At 37.7% G+C, this 25,277-nt stretch overlaps 2 protein-coding genes across 2 annotated transcripts; both read right to left on the bottom strand.

Moving 5' to 3' along the window:
- Positions 1 to 1,412: 1,412 nt before the first annotated feature.
- On the bottom strand, positions 1,413 to 2,354 carry LOC100763150 (olfactory receptor 145-like). The gene has a single exon (XM_027412245.1). The coding sequence runs from the start codon at positions 2,343 to 2,345 to the stop codon at positions 1,413 to 1,415; it is 933 nt and encodes a 310-aa protein (XP_027268046.1). The 5' UTR covers positions 2,346 to 2,354.
- An 18,457-nt stretch (positions 2,355 to 20,811) lies between these two features.
- LOC100762859 (olfactory receptor 145) lies at positions 20,812 to 21,750 on the bottom strand. The gene has a single exon (XM_027412244.1). It carries the CDS (start codon positions 21,742 to 21,744, stop codon positions 20,812 to 20,814), a length of 933 nt encoding a protein of 310 aa, XP_027268045.1. The 5' UTR covers positions 21,745 to 21,750.
- Between the last annotated feature and the right edge of the window lie 3,527 nt (positions 21,751 to 25,277).

Raw genomic sequence — 25,277 nt, 5'->3', positions numbered from 1 at the left:
ATTCACTGATAGTAACTAAAGGAATAATGAAATCTACATGGGACAACAACACCCTGCAGTGCCTAAAAAGTGTCCCATATAGTAAACTTGCTGTGTTCTCAGTGAAGCACACAACCTTAGTCAATCCAAAAAAAAAAAAAAAAAACAATGTTAGCCAACGTAGAGGAAAGATTTTCCCAAGCAAACTCAGCTCTTCTATGCCAACAGAACATTTTGAAAGAAACCACAAGAAACTGTGTCCTGAAGAAATGGTATAGTGGTTAAGAGCACTTTATGCTCCCACAGAGAAGTGGGGTTCAATTCCTAGCACCCACATGATGTCTCACCACTATCTGTATCTCCAATTTCAGGCCATGGACCATCCTCCTCTGACCATAGAAGACAATGCATGAAAGTGATAACACATTCCTGCATGCAGGTAAAACTCTCATACACATGAAAATAAACAAATACATCTTTTAGAAGTGCCAGTATTTGATATTTGAGTCATTAGGAGGCCAAATGGTTGCCTTAAAGTAAGAATAAATGTGTTTACTCAAAACATATAAAATCAAACAACCAAGCAAAAATTACTTTAAACAAACATCCAAGCACTTAAAATTGACTGGGCTGTAGACAAAAATAAAATAAAATTTCTTTATATCATTAAAGTTCTCATATAACATACATAAATTGTCACTTAATATCAGATTATAAATTTTCCTCTAAAATATTTCCCCATAAAATTCCCATTTGCTTAAATATTTCTAGGACCTTCTATAAAGAGAAGAGCTGGTAACATGCCATTTGCCCATGTTGTCACTTTGCAAATTTCTTCCTATATTGAGCTTCAACTACAAATCTATTCTAACTCTTGTGAGTATGTTCACTCTGTGTCCAATATAAAAATGAGTCTACATTTTCAATAATTCTCCAATGTGATGTTAGACTATACTCTTCAAGTATGAGAAATTCTGCCAAAGTTTTATGAAAAGTAGAGGTAAAGTACAGTCACTAAGGCTCTGTGTTGTATGTATAAAATACTTACATTCCTTATAAATTCTTCAGTTTTATCTTATAAAATAAATATAACACACCTAACATCAGAAAGTCAAATACATATTACATACAGCTATAATCAGTAGCCAGTTAATAAAAGCACCTTGATCATGAAGCACTGGGATTTCCAAGATGCAGAGTAATGCCCCAAAAGGGTAAAAAAAATATCTGATTCATACTTTATTACAAAGACAAATGAGAGCTGTTTTGCCACAAAATACATGGACAATGCAGTATTATTTTATATGACCACTAATAGATCATTTGTTCTGTTTTAGGATACATCTTATAATAATAAAGGAGAATTAATTACTGCTATCTTAGGCAAAATACTCTCAATAACATAGCTAAGGAATGAACATATTAAGTTTTGTTCAAAACATCCTCCTGCTAAAGGTTTTCCTCAGGGCAATTTTAACATCCTTGTTTCTCAAGCTATAGATTAAGGGGTTCATCATAGGAACCAATATGGTATAAAAAATGGAAGACCTTTTTCCCTGATCCATAGACCCAACTGAGGAGGGTTGAAGATACATAAATGCACCTGAACCAAAGAATAGAGAAACAGCAAGAATGTGGGAGCTGCAGGTGCTAAAGGCTTTAGATCTTCCCTCAGTGGATCTCATTTGAAGGATGTTAGAGAGAATGAAGCCATAAGAGGTAAAGATGATGACACTGGGCACAATGATATCTATCCCGCCTACAATAATAATCTCAATCTCATTGGCATAAGTGTTGGTACAGGAGAGCTGCAACAAAGGGAGAAGATCACAGAAATAGTGGTTGATGGTGTTTTTGTCACAGAAAGTCAGTCTAAGCATCCATCCAGTATGTATCATGGCACCAGAAAATCCCATTATGTATGAACCAAGCATAAGATAGGAACACACCTTGGAAGACATAGCAACATTATACAAGAGCGGATTACAGATAGCCACATAGCGATCATAGGCCATTGATGTGAGGACACAGCATTCACTGACAGCAAAAAAGCAAAAGAAATATAACTGGGTCATACATCCCACGTAGGAGATAATATTCTTCCTTACGAAGAAGTTCATCAGCATTTTTGGTGTAATCACAGAGGAATAACAGAGGTCAATGAAGGACAAATTTAAAAGGAAAAAGTACATGGGGGTATGGAGGTGACAATTCAGTACAATTAATGTTATCAAAGCCATGTTCCCCAGTACTGTGGTTGTATATATTAACAGAAAGAGTAAGAATAAAGGTAATTGGAGATCAGGATCATTTGTTAATCCCTGTAGAATGAATTCAGTCACCAAAGAGCTGTTTTCCAGACCCATTCTTCTTTAAGATAATCTGTAACACAAAAATATCATAACATTATAAGACCCCTAAAAAATCACTTACAGCTTCTCTCACACTTAAGTAGATGGTAGAAGTGTGTTACAAGTACCTGTTTGAATTCACAGCATTTGCTGTTCATGCTATCATGATGTATAATGATATTTTTCCCAGATTAGTGCATTAAAGGCTAGAGTAAAGTCAACTACCCACTGTCTAGAATGTCATGACCATTGCTGTCATTTACTAGCAAGACTTCTCAGATATCAATATAAGAGGAGGGAGGACAAGAAAAGGTTTCCCACCCCTGATCTCATCTTGTTAATGTTTCAGTCCTGGGCAAATACATGCAAAACCTGTGACAACTTAAGATTTACCCCATTCAACTTATCACAGGTGGCTTCAGGACCACAACATTGTTTCAAGCATAAGCTTTAGACTTAGCCAGAGTTTAGGAATGATTAGACCTCTGCTTGCTACAAAAAAAATATTAATCTAAATGGATTTGAAAGATGGCCCTCACTAAGAAATTTACTGAATGTAACATTGTATCACTTTCATCATCTAAACCTCTCAACAATCCCTGCTGTTTTCTCCAGAATATTCTTCTTGGAATTCCATTTTATTCTTAGAATTGCATGAAATATAATCAAATGACATTCATGAAATTCTTGTACTTCAATGTGACTTCACAAGCCAAATGACACTAATGGAAACAGTGCATCACCTCTCTGATGTGTGCAATATAAAACAGTTACATTAATCAAAAGAGGGTAGAGTGTTCATAGCTGGTGCCTATAGGATTGGAGTTCAAGTGCTGGTTGCTAACTTGCAAAATGATTCAAAAGAGGAACATAGTTAAGTCAGAAGAGCTAATTTCAACAAATTAAAGAAGTTAAGAATTGTGTGTGCTTTGATTTTCTAACAAAAAATTAATTATCGATAGCTGTGTGTATCGACTCCAATGTAGAATGAAGACATGTGAAGAAACTCCATTTTGGAGAACTTTACAACTAGCAACCGGGTCAAAAATAGTTAACTCATATTTTTCATTTTAGATATTGTATCTAAGGATGTTAAAGGAAAAACAAAATACCAGCATGAAGAAATTTGAACCTACCTCATCATGAAAGGAAGGGTATTATTTCATTCCTTTACCGTTGTGTTTTATAGGGCTCTATAAGTCTCTGAGGAGTTCACACCTTTGATTCTAAGATGACACAACACAAATTAATTTTTAATATGTTCTGGAATCACCATTAACCTGTCATAATTTATCAAATACCCTTTTAAACATTTGCAGTGCTACCTTCTTTTTATGTACTTACCACCAAATGAGACAGCAGGAATTCTGCATAGTTTGCTAGCATTATATACTTGGCTATGAATAAGGTAGAGTCTTTCTCAATCTCTTCTCTGAGAACAGACACAAGTTATAAAAAATACATGAGATGATAATGTTTACACGCTGGACCAGGATGTTTCTTTCGTTCCTTTGAGACTTGGCATTTAAGAAATACATGCAATTCTCTTTAGGGAGTGTACTTCTGTGCTTGAGCCAACATTGAACTCCATCTACCAGTAATCTTTAAATCTTAAGGGAAATCTATTGTGCAGCTTCCTTTTCTCATTTTCCCTCCATCCTTAATGGTAGTTTCTACAGATTCAATTCCCATTATTCTTTAATACCTTATCATTTTTTAACCATAGAGTGTAGCAAAATATCTAAGGTATTGTCTATCATGAGTATTCCCAAATCATTTTACAAAAATAATTCATTGTTGCTGTGTTTTGTCTTTAAAGCTCAAAATCAATTTCAGGACGTCCTTGATAACAGGAGTGAGTTCTCCCATTGAGCAATATCCCTAGAACTCCCCACTCACATTTAAAATGTTACATCATTGTTAAGTCGCTTCAATACTTACATGACATTTACTTTAGTCTCCAGTTTAGTTCTTACATGTAGCACCTTAAAGATGAGTTCAACATCTATACACATTTTAGAAAAAGTATGATACCAAGGGAGTTACTGATAAAGGCTATTTAACTAATCTATGTATTTTTATAAAATAGAAATTATAAAAAAGATCATGTCATCAGTTGTATTGTTGTGATAAAACAGAAAAGAATAAAAAAACTAATTATGTTAAAATCCCTGCATAAGGGAAAATAGTGAAATGTCAGCTATGAATAAAAATCGTATTGGCTTTATGAAGTAGTCATTTTTTATTTATTTGTCATTAGTTTAAAATATCCTATGCCAAATGTATTTTTCATCTCAAAGCAAAGTTTAGCTTGTTCATTTCCAGGAGATTATAAGATGCAGGTGGGTTTATTTGAAGTAGGTTGGACTGCAGTTACTCACTGAACTTCTGGTAGTAGTTATTTAGGAATGAATGTTTTGTGAGTATTTTAACATCTCTGAATTGCCCAAAGAATTTTCCAGTTATTCAGTAACTCTCCATTCTTACTTTGCTTTATTTTGTTGTTCCCAAAGCATGTGTGATCAAATATTAGTGCTTCTGGACCAATTTATGGGTATCCATGTCTTTCCAATTGTTTAATATACTGAGTCAAACTTGTTAAACCCTGTGTCTACTCCTCTGTAGTAGACCACAAATCAAGTGGTAGGAAGTCTGAAGCAGGAGGGTTACAATTAAAAATTTCTTTGGACTCAGCAGCAGGCTTCAGGAAAGGTCTTAAGTATAAACAAGTTCTTGACTCAAAAGCCATAAAACAGAAAAAATAAATAAAAACAGAAATTGAACCAAAAGTTTAAAGTAAATCAGAAATTGCAAATTTACCTGCTTTTTTAAAAATAAAAGTAAGATATAAGGCTTCATAGACAATTATGACTTTTATTATTTTTAAATCTCTTTTAGACAATAAATAATAATTTCCAGTAAATTCTAATAAAATTTATTTGTAGAACCTAAGAGTACAGGTCAGTGGTAGATGTCTTGGCTAACATACATGGGGCTCTTTCTATTTGTCCATCACTGACAACAACAAAGAGATAATTGTCTATATGAAGCTCACAGGTGTAGATGTGGTAACCCTGTGCAAAATCAAGATCAATTTAAAAAGGCAAATCATCTTATTCTAAGGTAGAACATACATATAACATTCAACTTTAAAAAACAAAATATTTTAATTTGTGGCAAACCACAAAGACATTGCTATATCTCTGATAACAGAGGATAAAAGTCCTCTTAAAGAATGCCAATGACCTATAAGGAATAATGTTCAAAATATAAATAAAATTTAGAAAGCTACATATGAACAAAATGAATTTGATAGACAAACAGAAGCAAACAAATGAAAAGAACATCAACAACATTAAGAGAAACCAAGATAGCAGATTAGAAGCACAGAGCCCTTTTCAGAATTTCAGCTGCCTGGAATCATGGCATTGAGAAATTACCCTGCTAGTGACGCAGGTGTCTAAGCCATAGGTTAAGAACTGTCTTAGACTCTGAAGACACTACATGGAAGGCCTCACCCTCCCTGGGGAGCAGAAAGGGTATGGGATAGGTAGGGTGTTAGTGGGGGGGGGCAGGGGAAGAGGGGAGGGAGAAGGAACTGGGAGTAACATGTAAAACAATCTTGTTTCTAATTTAAATGAAAATGGGAAAAAGAAATTTAAAAAAAAAAGAACAGAGTCTTAGAAACTTCGGTTTGAAGTTTGTTAAAAACAGAGACTTGGTCTAGCCATTAGCCTAAGTCTCTTTTTTTAAGAAACAGCTAGGCTAGCCTGGCTCATGGGAACTGACAAGAATCTGAACCAATAACCAGGGAGCCTGCATGGGACTGACCTAGGTCCTCTGTATATGTGGCAGTTGTGTAGCTTGTTCTGTTTGTGGGACTCCTAGCAATGGAAGAAGGGCTGTTCCTGGTCCTTTTTCTGGCTCTATGAAACCTCTTCCTCATGCTGGACTGCCTTGCCCATCCTGAATACAGATGGACGTGTATTATGCCATTTTTTTTTAAATTTTATTTTATTTTATTAGTTCTAGTTAGGGAACAAGCTTATTTCAAGTCCCTTCTCCCTCTCCCTCCCCTCACCCCCAAACTTTCTCCCCCACCCCCAGCCCATCCCCCCAACCCCATCCACCCACTACTCCCCAGGCAGGGTAGGGCCCTCAACGGGAGCTCAGCAAAGTCCACCAAGTCTTCCTATGCTGATCCTGGGCCCTTCCCCATGTGTCCAGGGCCAGAGTGTAACCCTTCATATGGGATGGGCTCTCAAAGTCCCTTCTTGCACCAGGGAAAAATACTAATCCACTACCAGAGGCTCCCTGGAGTGCAGAGGCCTCCTTATTGACATCCATGTTCTGGGGTCTGGATCAGTCTTGTCAGGCCTCCTGGACAGCATCTGGGGTCGATGTGCTCTCCCTTGTTCAGGCCAACAGTTCCTGTGGGTTTCTCCATCCTAGTACAGACCCCTTCGTTCTTCATTCCTCCCTCTCTTCAACTAAATTCCCGATTTCGGCTCATTGTATATCTGTGGATGTCTGTCTCTGTTTCCATCAGTCACTGGGTGAGGGCTCTAGGATGGCATAAAGAGAAGTCATCAATCTCATTTTAGGGGGAGGGTTTTTAGGTTATCCTCTCCACCATTGCCTGGATTGTCAGATCGTGTCATCCTTGTAGGTCTCTGGAGATCTCCCTGGTTCCTGATCCCTTCTCGGGCCTACAGTGGCTCCCTCTGATATCGTATCTCTCATCTTGCTCTCTTTCCTCTATTCTTCCCCCAACTCAATGTTTCTGCCCCTCCATTTCCTCTCCTCTTCTCCTCTTCTCTTGCTCTTATTGTAGCAGCTCCTTCCCCCCCCCACCCTCATGCCCCCAATTAGTTCGGGAGTTCATGCCACTTCCATTCCTGGGGACCATTTAACCCTTAGAGTCCTTCATGTTTCCTAGTTTCTTTGGTGAAGAGCATTATATACTGGTAGTCTTTTGTTCTATGTCTAAAATTCATATATCAGTGAGTACATACCTTGCTTGTCTTTTTGTGACTGGGTTACCTCACTCAGGATGGTTTCCTCTAGTTCCATCCATTTGCCTGCGAATTTCAAGATTCCATTGCTTTTTTCTGCTGAGTAGTACTCCATTGTATAAATGTACCACATTTTCTCAATCCATTCTTCAATAGAGGGGCATCTAGGTTGTTTCCAGGTTCTGGCTATTACAAACAATGCTGCTATGAACATGGTTGAACATATGTCCTTGTTGTAAGTACATGCCCTATTTGGGTATATACCCAAGAGAGGAATGGCTGGATCTTGAGGTACACTGATTCCCATTTTTCTGAGCAACCGCCATACTGATTTCCAGAGTGGTCTTACAAGATCGCACTCCCACCAGCAATGGAGGAGTGTTCCTTTTTCTCCACATCCTCTCCAGCATAGATTGTCATTGGTGTTTTTTATTTTAGCCATTCTGACAGGCGTGAGATGGTATCTCAGAGTTGTTTTGAGTTGCATTTCTCTGATGGCCAATGATTTTGAGCACTTTTTTAAGTGTCTTTCAGCCATTTCAGATTCCTCTGTTGAGAATTCCCTATTTAGTTCTGCACCCCACTTTTTAATTTCGTTGTTTGGTGTTTTGGTGGCTAGCTTCTTGAGCTCCTTATATATTTTGGAAATCAGTCCTCTGTCAGATGTGGGATCGGTGAAGATCTTTTCCCATTCTGTGGGTGGTCGTTTTATCCTACTGACTGTTTCCTTTGCCTTGCAGAAGCTTCTCAGTTTCAGGAGGTCCCATTTATTAATTGCAGACCTCAATGTCTGTGCTTCTGGCGTAATGTTCAGGAAGTGGTCTCCTGTGCCAATTTGTTCAAGGGTAGTTCCCACTTTCTCTTCTAGAAGATTCAGTGTGACTGGATTTATGCTGAGATCTTTGATCCATTTGCACTTAAGTTTTGTGCATGGTGACAGGTATGGATCTATCTGTAATTTTCTGCATGTCCGAATCCAATTGTACCAGCACCATTTGTTGAAGATGCTGTCTTTTTTCCATTGTATAGATTTAGCACCTTTGTCAAAAATAAGGTATCCATAGGTGCGTGGGTCGATATCAGGGTTTTCAATTCGATTCCATTGGTCTATCAGTCTATTTTTGTGCCAATACCAAGCTGTTTTCAGAACTATGGCTCTATAGTAGAGCTTGAAGTCGGGGATGGTGATGCCTCCAGAAGATCCTTTATTGTAAAGAGTTGTTTTGGCTATCCTGGGCTTTTTATTTTTCCATATAAAGTTGAGTATTGTTCTTTCAATGTCTGTGAAAAACTGTGTTGGGATTTTGATGGGGATTGCATTGAATCTGTAGATTGCTTTTGGCAGGATTGCCATTTTTACTATGTTAATTCTACCTATCCATGAGCATGGGAGATCTTTCCATTTTCTGGTATCTTCTTTAATTTCTTTTTTTAAAGTCTCAAAGTTCTTATTGTACAGATCTTTTACTTTTTTGGTTAGTGTTACCCCAAGATATTTTATGTTGCTTGTGGATATTGTGAAAGGTGATGTTTCCCTGATTTCTTTCTCATTGGATTTATCATCTGTATATAGTAGGGCTACTGATTTTTTTGAGTTAATTTTGTATCCTGCTAACTTGCTGAAGGTGTTTATCAGCCGTAGGAGTTCCCTGGTAGAGTTTTTCGGGTCACTAATGTAGACTATCATGTCGTCTGCAAATAGTGAAAGTTTTACTTCATCCTTTCCAATTTGTATCCCTTTGATCCCCTTTTCTTGTCTTATTGCTATAGCCAGAACTTCAAGTACAATATTGAAGAGATATGGAGAGAGTGGACAGCCTTGTCTTGTTCCTGATTTTAGAGGAAACGCTTTGAGTTTCTCTCCATTTACTTTGATGTTGGCTATTGGTTTGGTATATATTGCCTTGATCATGTTTAGATATGTTCCTGTTATTCCTGTTCTCTCCAAGATCTTTATCATGAAGGGATGTTGGATTTTGTCAAAGGCTTTTTCAGCATCTAGTGAGATGATCATGTGGTTTTTCTTTTTCAGTTTGTTTATATAGTGGATTACATTGATGGATTTTCGTATGTTGAACCATCCTTGCATCCCTGGGATAAAGCCTACTTGATCATGGTGGATGATTTTTCTGATATGTTCTTGTATTCGGTTGGCCAATATTTTATTGAGTATTTTAGCATCGATGTTCATGAGGGATATCGGTCTGTAGTTCTCTTTCTTAGTCATATCTTTGTGAGGCTTGGGTATCAAAGTGATTGTAGCCTCATAGAAAGAGTTTGGCAATATCCCATCTGCTTCTATTGTGTGGAACAGTTTGAGGAGTACTGGAATTAGCTCTTGTTTGAATTTCTGGTAGAATTCTGCAGTGAAGCCATCTGGCCCTGGGCTTTTTTTGGTTGGGAGGCTTTTGATTACTGCTTCTATCTCATTAGGGGTTATAGTTCGATTTAAACTGTTTATCTGATCTTGATTTAATTTTGGTAAGTGATATTTATCCAGAAAGTTGTCCATTTCCTTTAGGTTTTCCAATTTTGTGGAATACAGGTTTTCAAAGTATGACCTAAAGATTCTCTGGATTTCCCCAGTGTCCGTTGTTATGTCTCCCTTTTCATTTCTGATTTTGTTAATTAGCGTGCTCTCTCTCTGCCTTTTGGTTAGTTTGGCTAGAGGCTTGTCTATCTTGTTGATCTTCTCAAAGAACCAACTCTTTGTTTCATTGATTCTTTGTACTGTTTTCCTAGTTTCTACTTTGTTGATTTCGGCTCTCAGGTTGATTATTTCCTGGCGTCTACTCCTCCTTGGTGTGTTTGCTTCCTCTTGCTCTAAAGCTTTCAGTTGTTCTGTCAATTCTCTAATGTGACTTTCCTCCAGTTTCTTCATGTGAGCACTTAGTGCTATGAACTTCCCTCTTAGCACTGCTTTCAGGGTGTCCCATAAGTTCGGGTATGTTGTGTCTACATTCTCATTAAATTCTAGAAAGTCTTTGATTTCTTTTTTTATTTCTTCCTCAACCCAGGAATGGTGCAATTGGGAGTTATTCATTTTCCACGTAAATGTAGGTTTTCTGCAATTCGTATTGCTGTTGAATTCTAGCTTTAATGCATGGTGGTCTGATAAGATACAGGGGGTTATTTCAATACTTTTGTACCTGTGGAGGTTTGCTTTGCTGCCAACTATGTGGTCAATTTTTGAGAAGGTTCCATGTGGCGCTGAGAAGAAGGTATATTCTTTTGTGTTTGGATGGAATGTTCTATAGATATCTGTTAAACCCAGTTGTGTCATAACTTCTTTCAGATCCTTTGTTTCTTTGTTAAGTTTCTGTCTAGTAGTTCTGTCCAGTGGTATAAGGGGGGTGTTAAAGTCTCCTACTATAAGTGTGTGTGGTTTTATGTGTGGTTTGAGCTTTAGTAATGTTTCTTTTACAAAAGTGGATGCTTTTGTATTAGGGGCATAGATGTTCAGGATTGAGACTTCATCTTGATGGACTTTTCCTGTGATGAGTATGAAATGCCCTTCTTTATCTCTTTTGATTGCTTTCAGTTTAAAGTCTAATTTGTTAGATATTAGTATTGCTACCCCAGCTTGTTTCTTGAGCCCATTTGATTGGAAAATCTTTTCCCATCCTTTTACTCTGAGGTATCGCCTGTCTTTGAATTTGAGGTGTGTTTCTTGTAAACAGCAGAAGGATGGATTCTGTCTTCGTATCCATTCTGTTAGCCTATATCTTTTTATGGGTAAGTTAAGACCATTGACATTCAGGGATATTAACGTCCATTGTTCATTGGTTCTTCTTAGTTTTGGATTTATTGTTGGTGGTATCATTGCGTGTGGATTTTGCCCTTCTGTTTCTTTTTGTGTTTGGTGAAATTCGATTAACTACTGCCAGTGTTTTTGTGAGTGTAGTTATGTTCGTTGGGTTGGAGTTTTCCTTCCAGAGCCTTCTGTAGTGCTGGATTTGTTGATATGTATTGTTTAAATCTGTTTTTGTCGTGGAATATCTTGTTTTCTCCATCTATAGTGATTGAAAGTTTTGCTGGGTACAGTAGTCTGGGTTGACATCCATGCTCCCTTAGTGCTTGTAGGGTATCTATCCAAGACCTTCTGGCTTTCAGAGTTTCCATTGAGAAGTCGGGTGTGATTCTGATTGGTTTGCCTTTATATGTTACTTGGCCTTTTTCCTTTGCTGCTCTTAATATTTTCTCTTTATTCTGTAGATTTGGTGTTTTGATTATTATGTGTCGGGGGGACTTCTTTTTGTGGTCCAGTCTGTTTGGTGTCCTGTAAGCTTCTTGTACTTTCATAGGCATATCCTTCTGTAGGTTGGGGAAGTTTTCTTCTATGATTTTGTTGAATATGTTTTCTGTACCTTTGAGCAGTATTTCTTCACCTTCTTCTACACCTATTATTCTTAGGTTTGGCCTTTTTACGGTGTCCCATATTTCCTGGATATTTTGTGTTAGGGTTTTGTTGGACTTGAGGTTCTCTTTGGTGGATGAATGTATATCCTCTAGCGAGTCTTCAGTGGCTGAGATTCTCTCTTCCATCTCTTGAATCCTGTTGGATACACTTACATCTTTAGTTCCTGATCGTTTATCCAACCTTTCCATTTCCAACATGGTCTCATTCTGTGTTTTCTTTATTGTGTGTATTTCAGCTTTCATGTTTTGAACTATTTCAAGAGCTTCCTTCACTTGCTTGGATGTTTTTTCTTGGCTTTCTTTAGATTCTTTAAGAGATTTATTTATTTCTTGAATTTTTTGGTTTGTCTTTTCCTCCAATTCATTTAATTTTTTGTTTGCTTTCTCTTCTATTTCTTTAAGGGATTTTCTTGTTTCCTCTTTAAAGGCCTCTATCAACTTGCTGAGATAATTTTTGAGGTCCATCTCATCTTCATGCTCTGTGTTGGGCTTTTCAGCTCTTGCCGGAGTGGAGTCCCTAGGTTCTGGTGGTGTCATGTTGGTCTTTGTGTTGTTGAGTGAAATCTTATTCTGTCTTCTCCCCATATCCTTTTAGTGGGTGCGGGTGGGTTCTCTCTATCTCCTCTTGTGGCCCAGTGGTGTGTGGGGGCTAGGAATTCGATGTCCACAACTCTAGATGATCTCGACGCTCCTGGTGGTCTCCTCGCTAGTTCCTAGTTTCTCGGTCGTTCGGCGGAATGGAAGAGTGGGGTGCTACCAGATTTGGGGCACAGGGAGCTCCTCCCTGCCTGGGCTTGTCTGGCCCAAGCCGGCAGGCACAGGCGGGGGTGGTGGGATGGGGGTGGTGGGGTGTTCTGGTCTGGGGTCGGGAGCGGGCAGGAGCTCACTCACCTAGTTCCAGGTCAGTCTGCGGCGGCGGAATGTAAGAATGGGGTGCTAGCAGATTGGTGGGGCAGGGGGCTCCTCCCTGCCTGGGCGTGTCTGGCCCAAGCCGGCAGGCACAATTGGGGGTGGTAGGGTGTTCTGGCCTGGGGTCGGGAGCGGGCAGGATCTCACTCACCTAGTTCCAGGTCAGTCTGCCGTATTATGCCATTTTGATATGCTATGCTTTGTTAATGTTCATGGGAGGCCTGCCCCTTTCTGAATGAATACAGAAGAGTGGTAGATTGAGGGGGGATGGAAGGAAGGTAGGGGGAGCCAGTGGGAGAAGAAGAGGGATGGGAGGCATTAGGGATGTAAAATAAATTAACTAATCAATTTTAAAAACCAGAGACTTAGAAATCCTTTGATTCTAGTCATTAGAACAGATGGTATGAAACAGTTCATCATCACTGACCCCAAGTTTTCCTGGAAATGTGGTAAAGAAGAGGGGTTATTAGAAGGGAAAAATGTTTGGGATGTCTCTAGGGAAAATGGACAGGGAAATATGCAAGATAAAAATGCTGGCTGAATTTAACTAGTCTGGAAGCTGTATTTTAGACTATTTAGACAAGTACTCTGACTTTTTCAATATAAAAGCATGCTTCAGCAAGGAACCATGTATGAAAGATGTGCCTAAGATATCTGCTTTGAGAAAAAAGTATACTAGACTTTCCTTACTTCTGGAATTTACAGAGAGAATTACTATACCACCCTGATGGGCATCTACTTTGTGAACAAGTATGGCTCTGGCAGACTATAAGTAAATGAAGATCATGAATGATCTATACAGTAAGACTGGTTTCAGAGACTGTTGAACCTCAGGGCAAGATCCTGTATGGAGTAGCCAAACAGTGAGCTCTGGGTTCAGTTGAGCAACCTTGACTCAATAAATGAAGCAGAGAAAGACCACATCAAGGAAACTACCATACATTAATTCAGGCTTCCACATACAAATGTGCATGTATATGTGTGCATCCACATATATGTACACATAGAGTACACATACACACTTGCACTGTCCATCCAATGGTAATTGGTATTGAAAGATTAAGTCGTGAATGATAAATTATTATGGCAAAATAGCATTCTGAAATATGTTTTATTTAAGCCTCATGTAATCATTAATCAAATACAAATATAAAATTACTCAAAAAAAGAGCCCACAACTATTTGTAACCCCAGATCCAGGAGTTTACTGTTCTTAGTGGATATACAAAACCATATACAAATAGGCAAATACATAAATAACTTTTAATATCTTTATTTTAGAAAAAAAAGCATCATGAGTGAGGTAACCCAGACCCAGAAAAGGCAAACAAGATATGCAGAGGAGCTAGATAACAAGGAGGACCCTAGGAAAGACATATATGGATCCCCTGGAAAGGGAAAAAGAACAAGATCTCCAGAGTAAATTGGGAGCATGGAGGGAAGGGCAGGGTAGAAGGGGAGGGGATGGGGGAAGGACAGATGGAGAGCAAGAAAAGAGATATCTTGCTAGAGGGTGCATTTAAAGAGAAACCTGGCAATAGGGAAATCCCCAGGAATCCACAAAGATCAACCCAGCTAAGACTCTAAGCACTAGTGGAGAGGGTGACTGAACTGGCCTTCCCCTGTAATCAGATTGGTGACTTCCTTAATTATCATCATAGAACCTTTGCTCAGTAAATGATGGAAGCAGATGCATAGATGCACAGTGCCGAACTCCAGAAGTCCATTCAAAGAGATGGAGGAGTGATAATATGAGCAAAGGGGTCAAGACCATGATGGGGTAATGCACAGAAACAGCTGCTCTTAGCTAGTGGGAGTTCACTGACTCTGTACTGACAGCTGGGGAACCTGCATAGAACCAAACAAAGACCTCTGAATGTGAGTGACAGTTGTGTGGCTTAGGCACTTTATGGGACCACTGGCAGTGGACTAGAATTTATCCCTAGTGCATGAACTGGCTTTGTGGATCCTGTTACCTATGGAGAGATATCTTGTTTATATACAGAGGGTATACATAGAGGGTAGTGCCTTGGTCCTGCTTCAAGGTGATATGAAAGATTTTGTTGGCTCCCATGAAAGGCCTCACTCTCAACGGGGGGTGGGGTGGAGGGAAGGTGGGTAGGGTTGGGGAAGGTAAGGGGAGAAGGGAGTGGGAGTGGAAAGGGACGGAAAACTGGGATTAGTATGTAAAATAAAAAAGATTATTTCAAATTAAAAAATATTTATTTTAAAAAGTCAAATTATCTCAGATTATATAATCTTATATAAAACATCTTACAAACATCTCTGTAAAACTTGTAGATCTGCTAACTACTTTCAGTGAAGTAGCCACATAAAAACTTATCATCCCCAAACAAGTTCCTTCTCTATATACAAACAAGGAACTTACTTATCAATAGAGAATTTAGGAAAAATTCGCCATCCATATCCACTTCAGAAATGCCTAGGAACAAAATTAAGTGAAGACCTGAGGACACCAAAATTGAGACTTTAAAACTGTGGATGAAATATTAGAGGATGGCAAAACTAATGCTCATGGATTAGAATAATTACTACCATCAAAGTGGCTCTGTTACCAATAAGGATATGCAGATTCAATGCACCTACCATAAATTCTCAATAATATCATTCACAGAAATAGAAAAGTCCTAAAATTAATAATGAAACATAAAAAACTCTAAATATACAATGAAAATCCTGAAAAGATAGAGGAATGCTGATGGAATGAGAACACCTGCTGTCAATGCACACTATAGATCCGGGGGGGGGGGATCATGGTACTGAACAAAGGCAGATGCTTAGAGCAATGAAATAGAATAAGTGACTTATCTCTAGGCATGTGATTTTTTGACAATAATGTCAAAACACACTGCAAAAACATGGCCTCTTCAACACAACGGGTCAGAAAAATTGCATATTTATATGAGAAAGAGTACATCTTGATGACCTTCTAACACTTCATAGGAAAATCAAATTAATATGGATCCAGACACTAATGCAAGTTCCAAAACACTGATGTTGGTAGAGGAATAGATAGATAAACTATACATATAGTGCTAAAGACTCTGAAAAGATCTCTGAGAACTTTAGAATCAATAGCAAAGATAAAGTGATAAGAGTGCATGAAATTAAGTCTCCTGCCACGGCAAAGAAAATGATCAACAGAGTGAAGAAACAGGCTGTGGATTAGGAGAAATCTCTGCCAACTCATTTTCTAATAGGACATTGATATATATACTGTGTAAAACTGCAAAACAATAAATGTCAATATACAATTATTCAGTTAATAAATGGATAAATGAATTGAGCATCCAGTTTTCATCACCCCAGCCATACAGATTTTATAGCCTTAGTTCCCTAGTCCTGACTCATAAAAGGAACACACAGTGTAATGTAAATGATAGAGTTTATAACACAGCCAGGTTGGGCATTCTCAAGGGGTAAGAGTGGGCATTGATCAACATGATCATTGTAGAGCAGAGCACTTACAGATGGAAATGTAAAAATAGAGACTTCTGCACTGGTTTGTATTTTAGGCAGGCTGTGTTCCTTCAAAAACTGCGAAGGCAGACAAGGGCATTTTCCTATCCAGGTGATTAGCGAAGTACTTGGATTAATCTTTATGTGATGGGACAGTGATATACCCCTGTTTTCCATCAGAAAGCTTCATGATGGACAGAAATAGTATGACCTTATGGACAGTTATAATGTCAGGTACCACCCAGAGCCATAAATATAACTCAAGTTTCAGACAGAGGACACATTATCAGAGTCCTGTAGTTTAAATTCTTAATTATAGAAGATGCCTATTAAAAGGGAAAGCCATGTCTACAAAGACCTCCAAGACTGCTAATATCTAACTATGGACATAACATTCCTCTGTATATACTCAGAAGAATCAAAGACAGTACCCCACCGAGCACTTTGTACACCCAAGTTTATTACAGTATTAGTTACAAGAGTTAACAAATAAAACATGCCCAGATGCCCATCAGTGGATGAATGAATGTAGAAGATGTGGTATTTATAAACTCAGTGGAGCTTATTAACCTGTAACAAAGAACGCTATGCTAGCTACAGGAAAATAAATGGAAATGCAAATCCTCTCGTTAAATTAGGTAAATGAGACTCAGAACAGGATCTCGGCCTAAATATATATGACATGGATCTAAAAGAAATGGTATATGACAGAGAAAGAAAACTAATGAGTTGGGCCAAAGAAGGAGTGGAACATAATATAAGGGAAAAGAAACACAAATAGCATCTTTTTCCTCATTTGTAGAATCTAATATTAAATATATATGTACCCTTATATTGATGTATGAAAATTCCATGACATCAAAGATAATGGATGACTTTATTGGGGACAATGCTGATTAGCAGGAGGAGAATGCAATGATATATTTATGAAAATTAAGTAGTTTAAGCCATTATTTTGATTGCTACATAAAAAATACAAATAAAAGTATGACTATAAATAAATGATACACTTGAAAACTCACTAAACAGATTACTTTCATATGAATGATCAACTATAAACACAACCCTAGCTGTCTTGAGTAGTTAATTAAAATGTCTTTTTCTGGTAAGAAGTTAATGGTTAGTTAAGTATCTTCCATAATAGAAACTGTATCCATAGATAATACTGTTGGTTATTGTATCAAATGTTTATTATTTAAGTGAAAGTCTTCTACAGTTGGTATACAAAAACATTTGATCATCACATAGAGCTTATAGATCACAGACAGAAAATAACATAGACACAATATGCACAAGGGCTAGTATTCTGTTTTTGCCAATAAAACACGTAATAAATAACAACTATACTGCAAATGAAGAAATAAGTAACTCCTTTTTAATTAATCACAGTTAATTAATTAATTAATTTTACATCCAGGTTGCAGGTTCCTATTCCTCCTCTCTTCCCAGGCCCTCCCCATCTCCATCCCTCTATTCCCACCCCACAGTCCTTTCCCGAACTGTTTCTGTTTAGGAAAGGGCAGGCCTCCCATGAATATCAACAAAACATGGTAAATCACTTGCAGTAAGACTAAGTCCTTCTCCATGTAACAAATCTGGGCAATGTATCCAAGAATAGGAGTAAGTTCCCAAAAGCCAGTAAAAGAGTAGAGATAAACTCAGCTCCAGCTGTTAGGAGTCTCACAAAAGGACCAAGCTACATAACACTACATATGTAACTCTCATAACAGCAGGTATGACACAGAAAATGTACTCAAAAACAATCCCCACTAAAGCTACTATTTAATAATTGTGCCATATAATATGACAATTTGTTTAACAATTTGTTGCCCTAACAGCATTCCATAGACAGGATAATCAGCTGCTAGTTCTGAGTGCTACACTATCCACAGTCAGGCTATTTGAATGCAGTCAGGGTCTTGATGCAGCTGCATCTAAAGTCAGAAAAAGACACAGAGCCTGAGAGGAAGTCATGACACAAGGGGGAGAATGATCAGTGGAGGGAATCCACTTTTATAAGGAATCCAATTTCATAAAAATGAATCCAGTTCTTCAATAGCTTTATTAGTGTAACCAGAAAAACATCTGTCATGAACTGATCATCTCTTCAAAGCACTCATATAGCACTTTACACTGGCAATTACATTTTGAAATGTCTTTGAAGAGTGAGATTAAACCTCAGTAAAGCCAATGTCATTTGCTCTTACCATCAAGGAGTACTTGAAAATGAAAACATTTCAAGGCTGTTATCATACAACAGCACCCAAAACCCAAACCTCAGGGATACCTCAAAAAGATATGTGTAGCAGAGATTTTGTTATCTATTGAAAATTGTTTCATGACATCATCTTTGGAACTTATTTACTTATATATTTTAGTAGTGTGAGTTTCTATATGTGTCTGTGCACACACATACACTAGAGTTCAACAACAGGTTTATTTCCTTTGAACCATTCACCTGACTTTTTCAGATAGAATCTCTCTGTAACTAAAAGCACCATGATTAAACTAAGCTTGCTGGCTAGTGAGCCTAAGGATCTGCCCTTCTCTGACTGGCCAGTGAGGGCATTAGAAATGACTTCCATCAAACTTAGGTTTTTCCAGGGAAGTGTTTAATCAAGCTCTCAAGCTTGCAAGCACTTTGCCAACTGCACTTTCTCTCCAACCTCATCTTCAGTTTAAAGTGATTGAGTAATAAGACATTTGCAGCATACTTCGTCCACTGAATAGAGAAAATGGATTTTGAAATTTGAGTATGCAGAAATATTTAAAAAAGAAAAAAGGAAGGAAATTTTTAGTACCTTATAATTCATTCTGAAAGTTTTATTGACCATCCATCTTGGCTTTCTGTGCCTGGAATTACTTTGAAATTTTGTTTAAAAACTATACTGTTCCCCTTTCTTCACATCCTTACCAGCATAAACTGCCATTGGTGTTTTTGTTCTAGCCATTCTGACAGGAGTAAGATGTTATCTCTGAGTTGTTTTGATTTGCATTACCCTGATGGCCAAGGATGTTGAGCAATTCCTTAAAGACCTTTCTGCCATTTGAGATTCCTCTATTCCTCTTTGACTGGTGATAATACATGGGAGGAAGGGTTAAAATCTGCTTTATGATTGGATATGAGGCCTACTCTGTGGGAAACAATACAGGCCAGAGAGTGTAAACCTGGTTCAAAGCTAGTATTCATAGTTTGCTAAATGAACATCTCACCTGTAATCTACACGTGTATATTTATGCCCATAGACTAGTGCTACTCTCAGCCTTATAGTAGACTGTGGCATAGGAATCCTATAGGGAAAGGAGGAGAGTTTAATAACTAGGAAGGGTTGAGAAACTGAAACACAGGACACTTAAAATCACTTCCACTTTTGACTTGGTTAATCTTCCACCAGATGGTAGCTGGTCATAGTCATATATCACTGATACTAACTCACAATACCAGCTTATGATAGAACAGAAATCTATTAAATCAATCCATGATATGATCAGAACATTCCCATTCTGTGTTCACTAGGAAGATAATTTTTCACTGGAATATGAAAGCCTAAACTTTCTGACTAAAGCAGAAACATCCTCTTTTTCATACACTGGCAAACATGAGTCCTACGACTTCCAGTTTAACTATCAGCTGTGCAGCCTTCAATGTGGTTATGTCTCTTATGTAGTAGTGACAGCAGTGGTAGTAGTAGTTTTATGAATAAAGGCTAACTCTGCTTTGCATGTAATCACACATACTTCTTTAGACTTTAAATAGAAATGTTAATAATGATTAGGGAAATGGTTCAGTTGCTAAAACACTTGCCTTGGAAGCAAAACAACCACAGCTATATCCCCAGAACCAATGGGTAAATGCCAGATGTGGTGGCATGTGCACTCCTAACTGGCAATAGGAAGTTAGAGACAGGAAGATTCCTACGGTGCCTTTGGATACCTAGTCTAGCATTATTTGTATACTAGGAACAATGGTGGACCTTGTCTCAAAGGTGGGTGGACGTTGTTAGAGAAAGTACACACACACACACACACACACACCCACACACACACACACACACACACACACACACACAACTAAAGTAAAAACTAAATAGTTTTTCTTTACAAATATTAGGAGAAAACAGCTAAATATTTTTAGTTTGTCTCTCAAAATTAAATATATGATTGCTAACAAAAAGAAGTTGAAGTGCACTGTATCACAGCTGTGATGTGATTATATTTAATAGTTCATGGTGAAAGAATGGGATAATAGAGGACTGTCATATCAAACTGACATGTGGTCATCCAAGAAAGGAAAAAGAAGCAGGGGCAGACTATTTGACTCACAACTTAGAAAAAACAGTGACAAATAAGAACCACACTGCCCAAAGTTATGCTGACATTTGTTATTTATGTAATCCTTTTTAGAACTTGTTAGAACAATTAATACTTTTGAGAATGCAGTCTAACGGCAATGAGAGGGGGAAGGATTTTCACATACAGTTGTTCTCAAATTGCTAAACTGGTGAAGGACAAAGAAAACCTACTGTAAATAAAACAGGTTACAATGTCCCCTCTCCATGGTAGGAAAAAAATGTAATGAAGAATGCAGGAAAATATATTAATTAATATACACTAACTCTTGGTGATATACATACAGGTATAAAGATGCCAAGCTGTGATTAAAACTTTCTTTTGGTTAGAGTTTTCTTCAGAGCAATTTTAACATCTTTGTTCCTAAGACTATAGATTAATGGGTTCATCATAGGTACCACAATGTTATAAAAGACAGAAGATATTTTTCCCTGATCCATAGACCCAGCTGAGGAAGGTTTTAAATACATAAATGCACATGATCCAAAGAATAGAGAGACAGCAATTATGTGGGAACTGCAAGTGCTGAAGGCTTTGGACCTGCTTTCAGTAGAACTTATTTTGAGGATGCTGGAGAGGATGAAACCATAAGAGGTAAAGATGATGACTGTGGGCACAATGATGTCCTTTCCTGCTACAATGAACAGCTCTATCTCATTGACATAGGTGCTCGTGCAGGAGAGCTGTAGCAAAGGGAGGAGGTCACAGAAATAGTGGTTGATAATGTTTCTATCACAGAAGGTCAGTCTCAGAACACATCCAGTGTGGATCATAGCACCAGAAAACCCCATCAAATATGAACCAAGCATAAGATAAGAACACACCTTAGGAGACATGACAACATTATACAAGAGTGGTTTGCAAATAGCTGCATAGCGATCATAGGCCATGGCTGTTAGCACATAACACTCAGAAATAACAAAAAAACAAAAGAAATAGAATTGGGTCATACATCCCTCATAAGAAATAACATTCTTCTTTAGTGTGAAGTTCATCAGCATTTTGGGTGTTATAACTGAACAATAGCAAAGGTCTATGCAGGACAAATTAAAGAGGAAAAAGTACATGGGGGTGTGAAGGTGAGAATTAAGCACAATTAGCACAATCAAAGCCAAATTTCCCATTGTTGTTATCATGTACATCACCAGAAAGAGGAGGAACAAGGGTATTTGAAGCCCAGGCTGGTCAGTTAACCCCACCAATATGAATTCAGTGACCAGGGAAGCATTTTCCAGAACCATTCTTCTGTAAGAGAATCTGTAGGAATGAAAAGAACAACAAAGATGAAATCAGGTAACATAAATGAGCACACCACCCAAGTTTCTCTCACATAAGTGAGGTATCTAGTAAAAATGTCTGAAATTAATCAATTTGAAACCAAAGAGCCAACTTCATAGTACCACATTATTTAATGTCATTATCTTCCCAGTATCAAACTTTAAACATTAAGTACAGCTGAGTGTTGGTGGCACATGGCTTTAATCCTAGCACTCTGGAGGCAGAGGCAGGTGGATCTCTGTGAGTTTGAGGCCAGACTGGTCTACAAAGTGAGTGCCAGGATAGGCTCCAAAGCAACGCAGAGAAACCCTGCTTGAAAAACCAAAAACCAAAAACAAACAAGAAACGCTGAGTACATTACAGGGCATGAACAACATTGCATAGAAATTGTCTGCAGCACTGTTGTGCCCAATATGACTACTAGAAAAACTAAGGGAGAAGAGAAAAACAGATTGTGTCAAGACAAATTGCCCCTTCTCTTTTTTACTATTGTTTCTCTGACACAGCTTCTGCCTTAGGCTAGAAGAGGCTATACCAGCATGGTACTGAGCTTCATATAAATTGGACCCTTGTGAAATAAACATAAACAAATGAACCTAATTCTAGGAATAGCTAGTGTAGTGGACTCTGTGTACTCTCTTGTGGTTTAAAGAGGACTGGCAGGTGTTGGTGGATTAACTTCTTAGACAAGGAAACCAATGGTTTATTGAGTATGCTTCAAAATGTAGCAAGCCTAGAACTACCTATTGCACCAACAGTGAGTTAAAATGATCACATTTAGAAGTGCTTTTAAAGTGTGGTTGAGTCTCTCTCTCATATTTCTGTGTGTGTACATGCACATATTTGTGTACATGTGCATGCATGTATTTTCCATGCATCTGGTTCATACCAAAATAAAGATGATAAGCTGAACTGAAAAGTGAACACTTTTGGGAGGTTAATGGGAACTACACTGCAAGTAGGAATCTCCAGTTGGATTATCTCTGTCAAGCAAATAGAGACCATGCTTATAAGTGCCATCCAAATAAGGACTCTCTGTGGTCTTGCAATCAAGTACTGGGGCTAGGTTGCAGTTCCTTGAAGTCAGCAGCAGCATCCCTGATGTTAAGAGTTTGGGAATCCCAGAACTTTCTTGTAAAAAATTGCCTAGAGAGAACTACCTTCATTTTCTCATTTCTTATTGATGGCTCCCTCTCCAGTTTAGATACAGCCTTCTCTCAACAACAACAAAAAAAATTAATTCATAAGTGAGATGTATTTGTTGAAATCAAACTTGATACGACACCACAAACAATTCCTGTTTTAATCAACTCTACAAAAATCTTCTGCCCAGTTTGCAGGACAATTCCCAGAGAATTTTGGTGAAATTTTATGACTGCACATATTGGGAAAGAAAGGAAGATCTTTGATGCTGGGCTTCAGCTCAACATGAAGCCTTTCTTCAAACAAAATAAGATCAAAACTTAAACTAGAAAACCCTTCATGAACTTCATGATATGTGCAATCTAACGTAGTTATAGCCACACAAACAGGAGAGTGTTGTTTACTAGAGAAAATGGGAGCAGAAAATCAGATTATTTTTTAATTGGTAGAGGAATCTCAAATGTCACTCTGTAAATTGATGAAAAGAAAAAAAAAAGGAGTTACAGATCCAAGATTTTGGTTTTAAACATACAGAAACTCTATGATAAAAAGAAATCATTCAACTGGGAAAATGCCTAGACCTGGAAATCTAATGTTCAACATGTTAACAGAAATAATGGCCCATTGTCAACCTGAATTTCTTAAGAGGTTATATCTCAAGGTCATCTTCTCATTACATGCATACACGTTAAAACCAAGTAAAAGTAGGTCTGTATACAAGAAAACCATATTTGAAGTAGCTTCATTGTTGGGCATTGCTCATGTAACACATGGGTCAAAACAAACATCTTATATTATCATTTTAGAGTTTAGACATATCTCAGTGACAGGTTCAATGATAAAGTAAAATATCAACACAGAATTCAAAACTTACTTTTGGTGAGAAAACTTTCTTGCTTATTTGCCAGTTTTATTTACCCTGAAGTGCTGAAGAGGACTTATATTTCCTTGATTCCAAGGTAATGTTCAATATTCTTTTGAAATTTTTCTGAACTACTGATCATAATTCATAAAGCTACTCCCTAAACACTCTGAAGAATCACAGGGAAGCAAACAGCCTTTCTTTTCATCACACTGTCCACTGCATGAGACACCAGAACATTTGACACAATTTATTACTATTCCAAACTTGTCTATGGGAAGGCGCTTATTTCTCGTTCACAGAGGCCAGCTATAAAGGAGAAATAGGATTACTTCATTTACATGCTAGGCAATAATGTATGTCTAGATCTTTAGGGACTGTTTCTCTATTGAGGTACACCTCCTTCTTTAGGGATTGTGCTTCCTCATTGATTGGACAGATAATGAACTCCTATCTGTCAGTTACCTTACATCTCTTAAGGGAAACCTGGGGGTTTTGTTTGTTTGTTTGTTTTTGTTTTTGTCTTAGTTCCCACATGCTTACATGGTAATATTGCAGAGTCTACTTTCATTATCATCTACTGTCTCATTATTATTTTTTTCAAGGAAGTCATATTTTGGAAATTATTTTTCTCATGGTCTTGTTTTGTTTAAAGATCTGAATCAAACATATTAAAAGCTTACATCAAATAAATTCAAGATAAAGCCACCAAATCTCCCTTGTATTTATTAAGACGGAAACTACTTTTCTGTTATTCTGTGTGCCCAAGCCTTCTTATTGTGTTACAAACATGTTCCTTGTTATCAGTAGGAACAAGTGAGCCCCATGCTTTACTTCCAGTTTAATTCTTAGCTGTGTTAACTGTGGCAATTACTTCTTCTCTCTGTCTCTCTGTCTCTCTGTCTCTCTGTCTCTCTGTCTCTCTCTCTCTCTCTCTCTCTCTCTGTCTCTCTCTCTCTCTCTCTGTGTGTGTGTGTGTGTGTGTGTGTGTGAGTGTGCACATTTTAGTATTGTTTAAATGTGTGATGTCTGCACATGTGTACCATGGGAGGGTGTCAAGTGTCCTGCTTTATCATTCTGTTCCTAGGTCTTTGGAGATATTATCTTACTAAGTCTGGAGGTGATACCAGCCAGTAGTATTGAGCATTCCTCCTGTCTCCACACATACTACAGCTCTTGTGTTATAAGCATACATGTGACAAATCATGAATTTATTTTACAGTCGGTGCTGAGCTGCACACTTAGACCTTATGCTTGTACAGCAAACACTTATACTAAAAGAAAGATCCCTCCATCCCCAGCTGAGTATTTTAATAACATAATTTTTTCAATGTTCCCCTCTGTAAAAAAATCAAATAAGTACATCTTAAAGTCAACAACAAAAAGTTATCAAGTATATCAAGTAATACTTTTATTAAATCTTAAATATAAAAATTCATTATTTAAAAATAATTTATTCCCCAAATTTCCTTACATAACTAGAACTCATCA

Source organism: Cricetulus griseus, chromosome 4 (genome assembly GCF_003668045.3).
Source record: "Cricetulus griseus strain 17A/GY chromosome 4, alternate assembly CriGri-PICRH-1.0, whole genome shotgun sequence".
NCBI classification, from domain to species: domain Eukaryota; kingdom Metazoa; phylum Chordata; class Mammalia; order Rodentia; family Cricetidae; genus Cricetulus; species Cricetulus griseus.
This window is presented reverse-complemented; position numbering and strand designations above follow the sequence as displayed.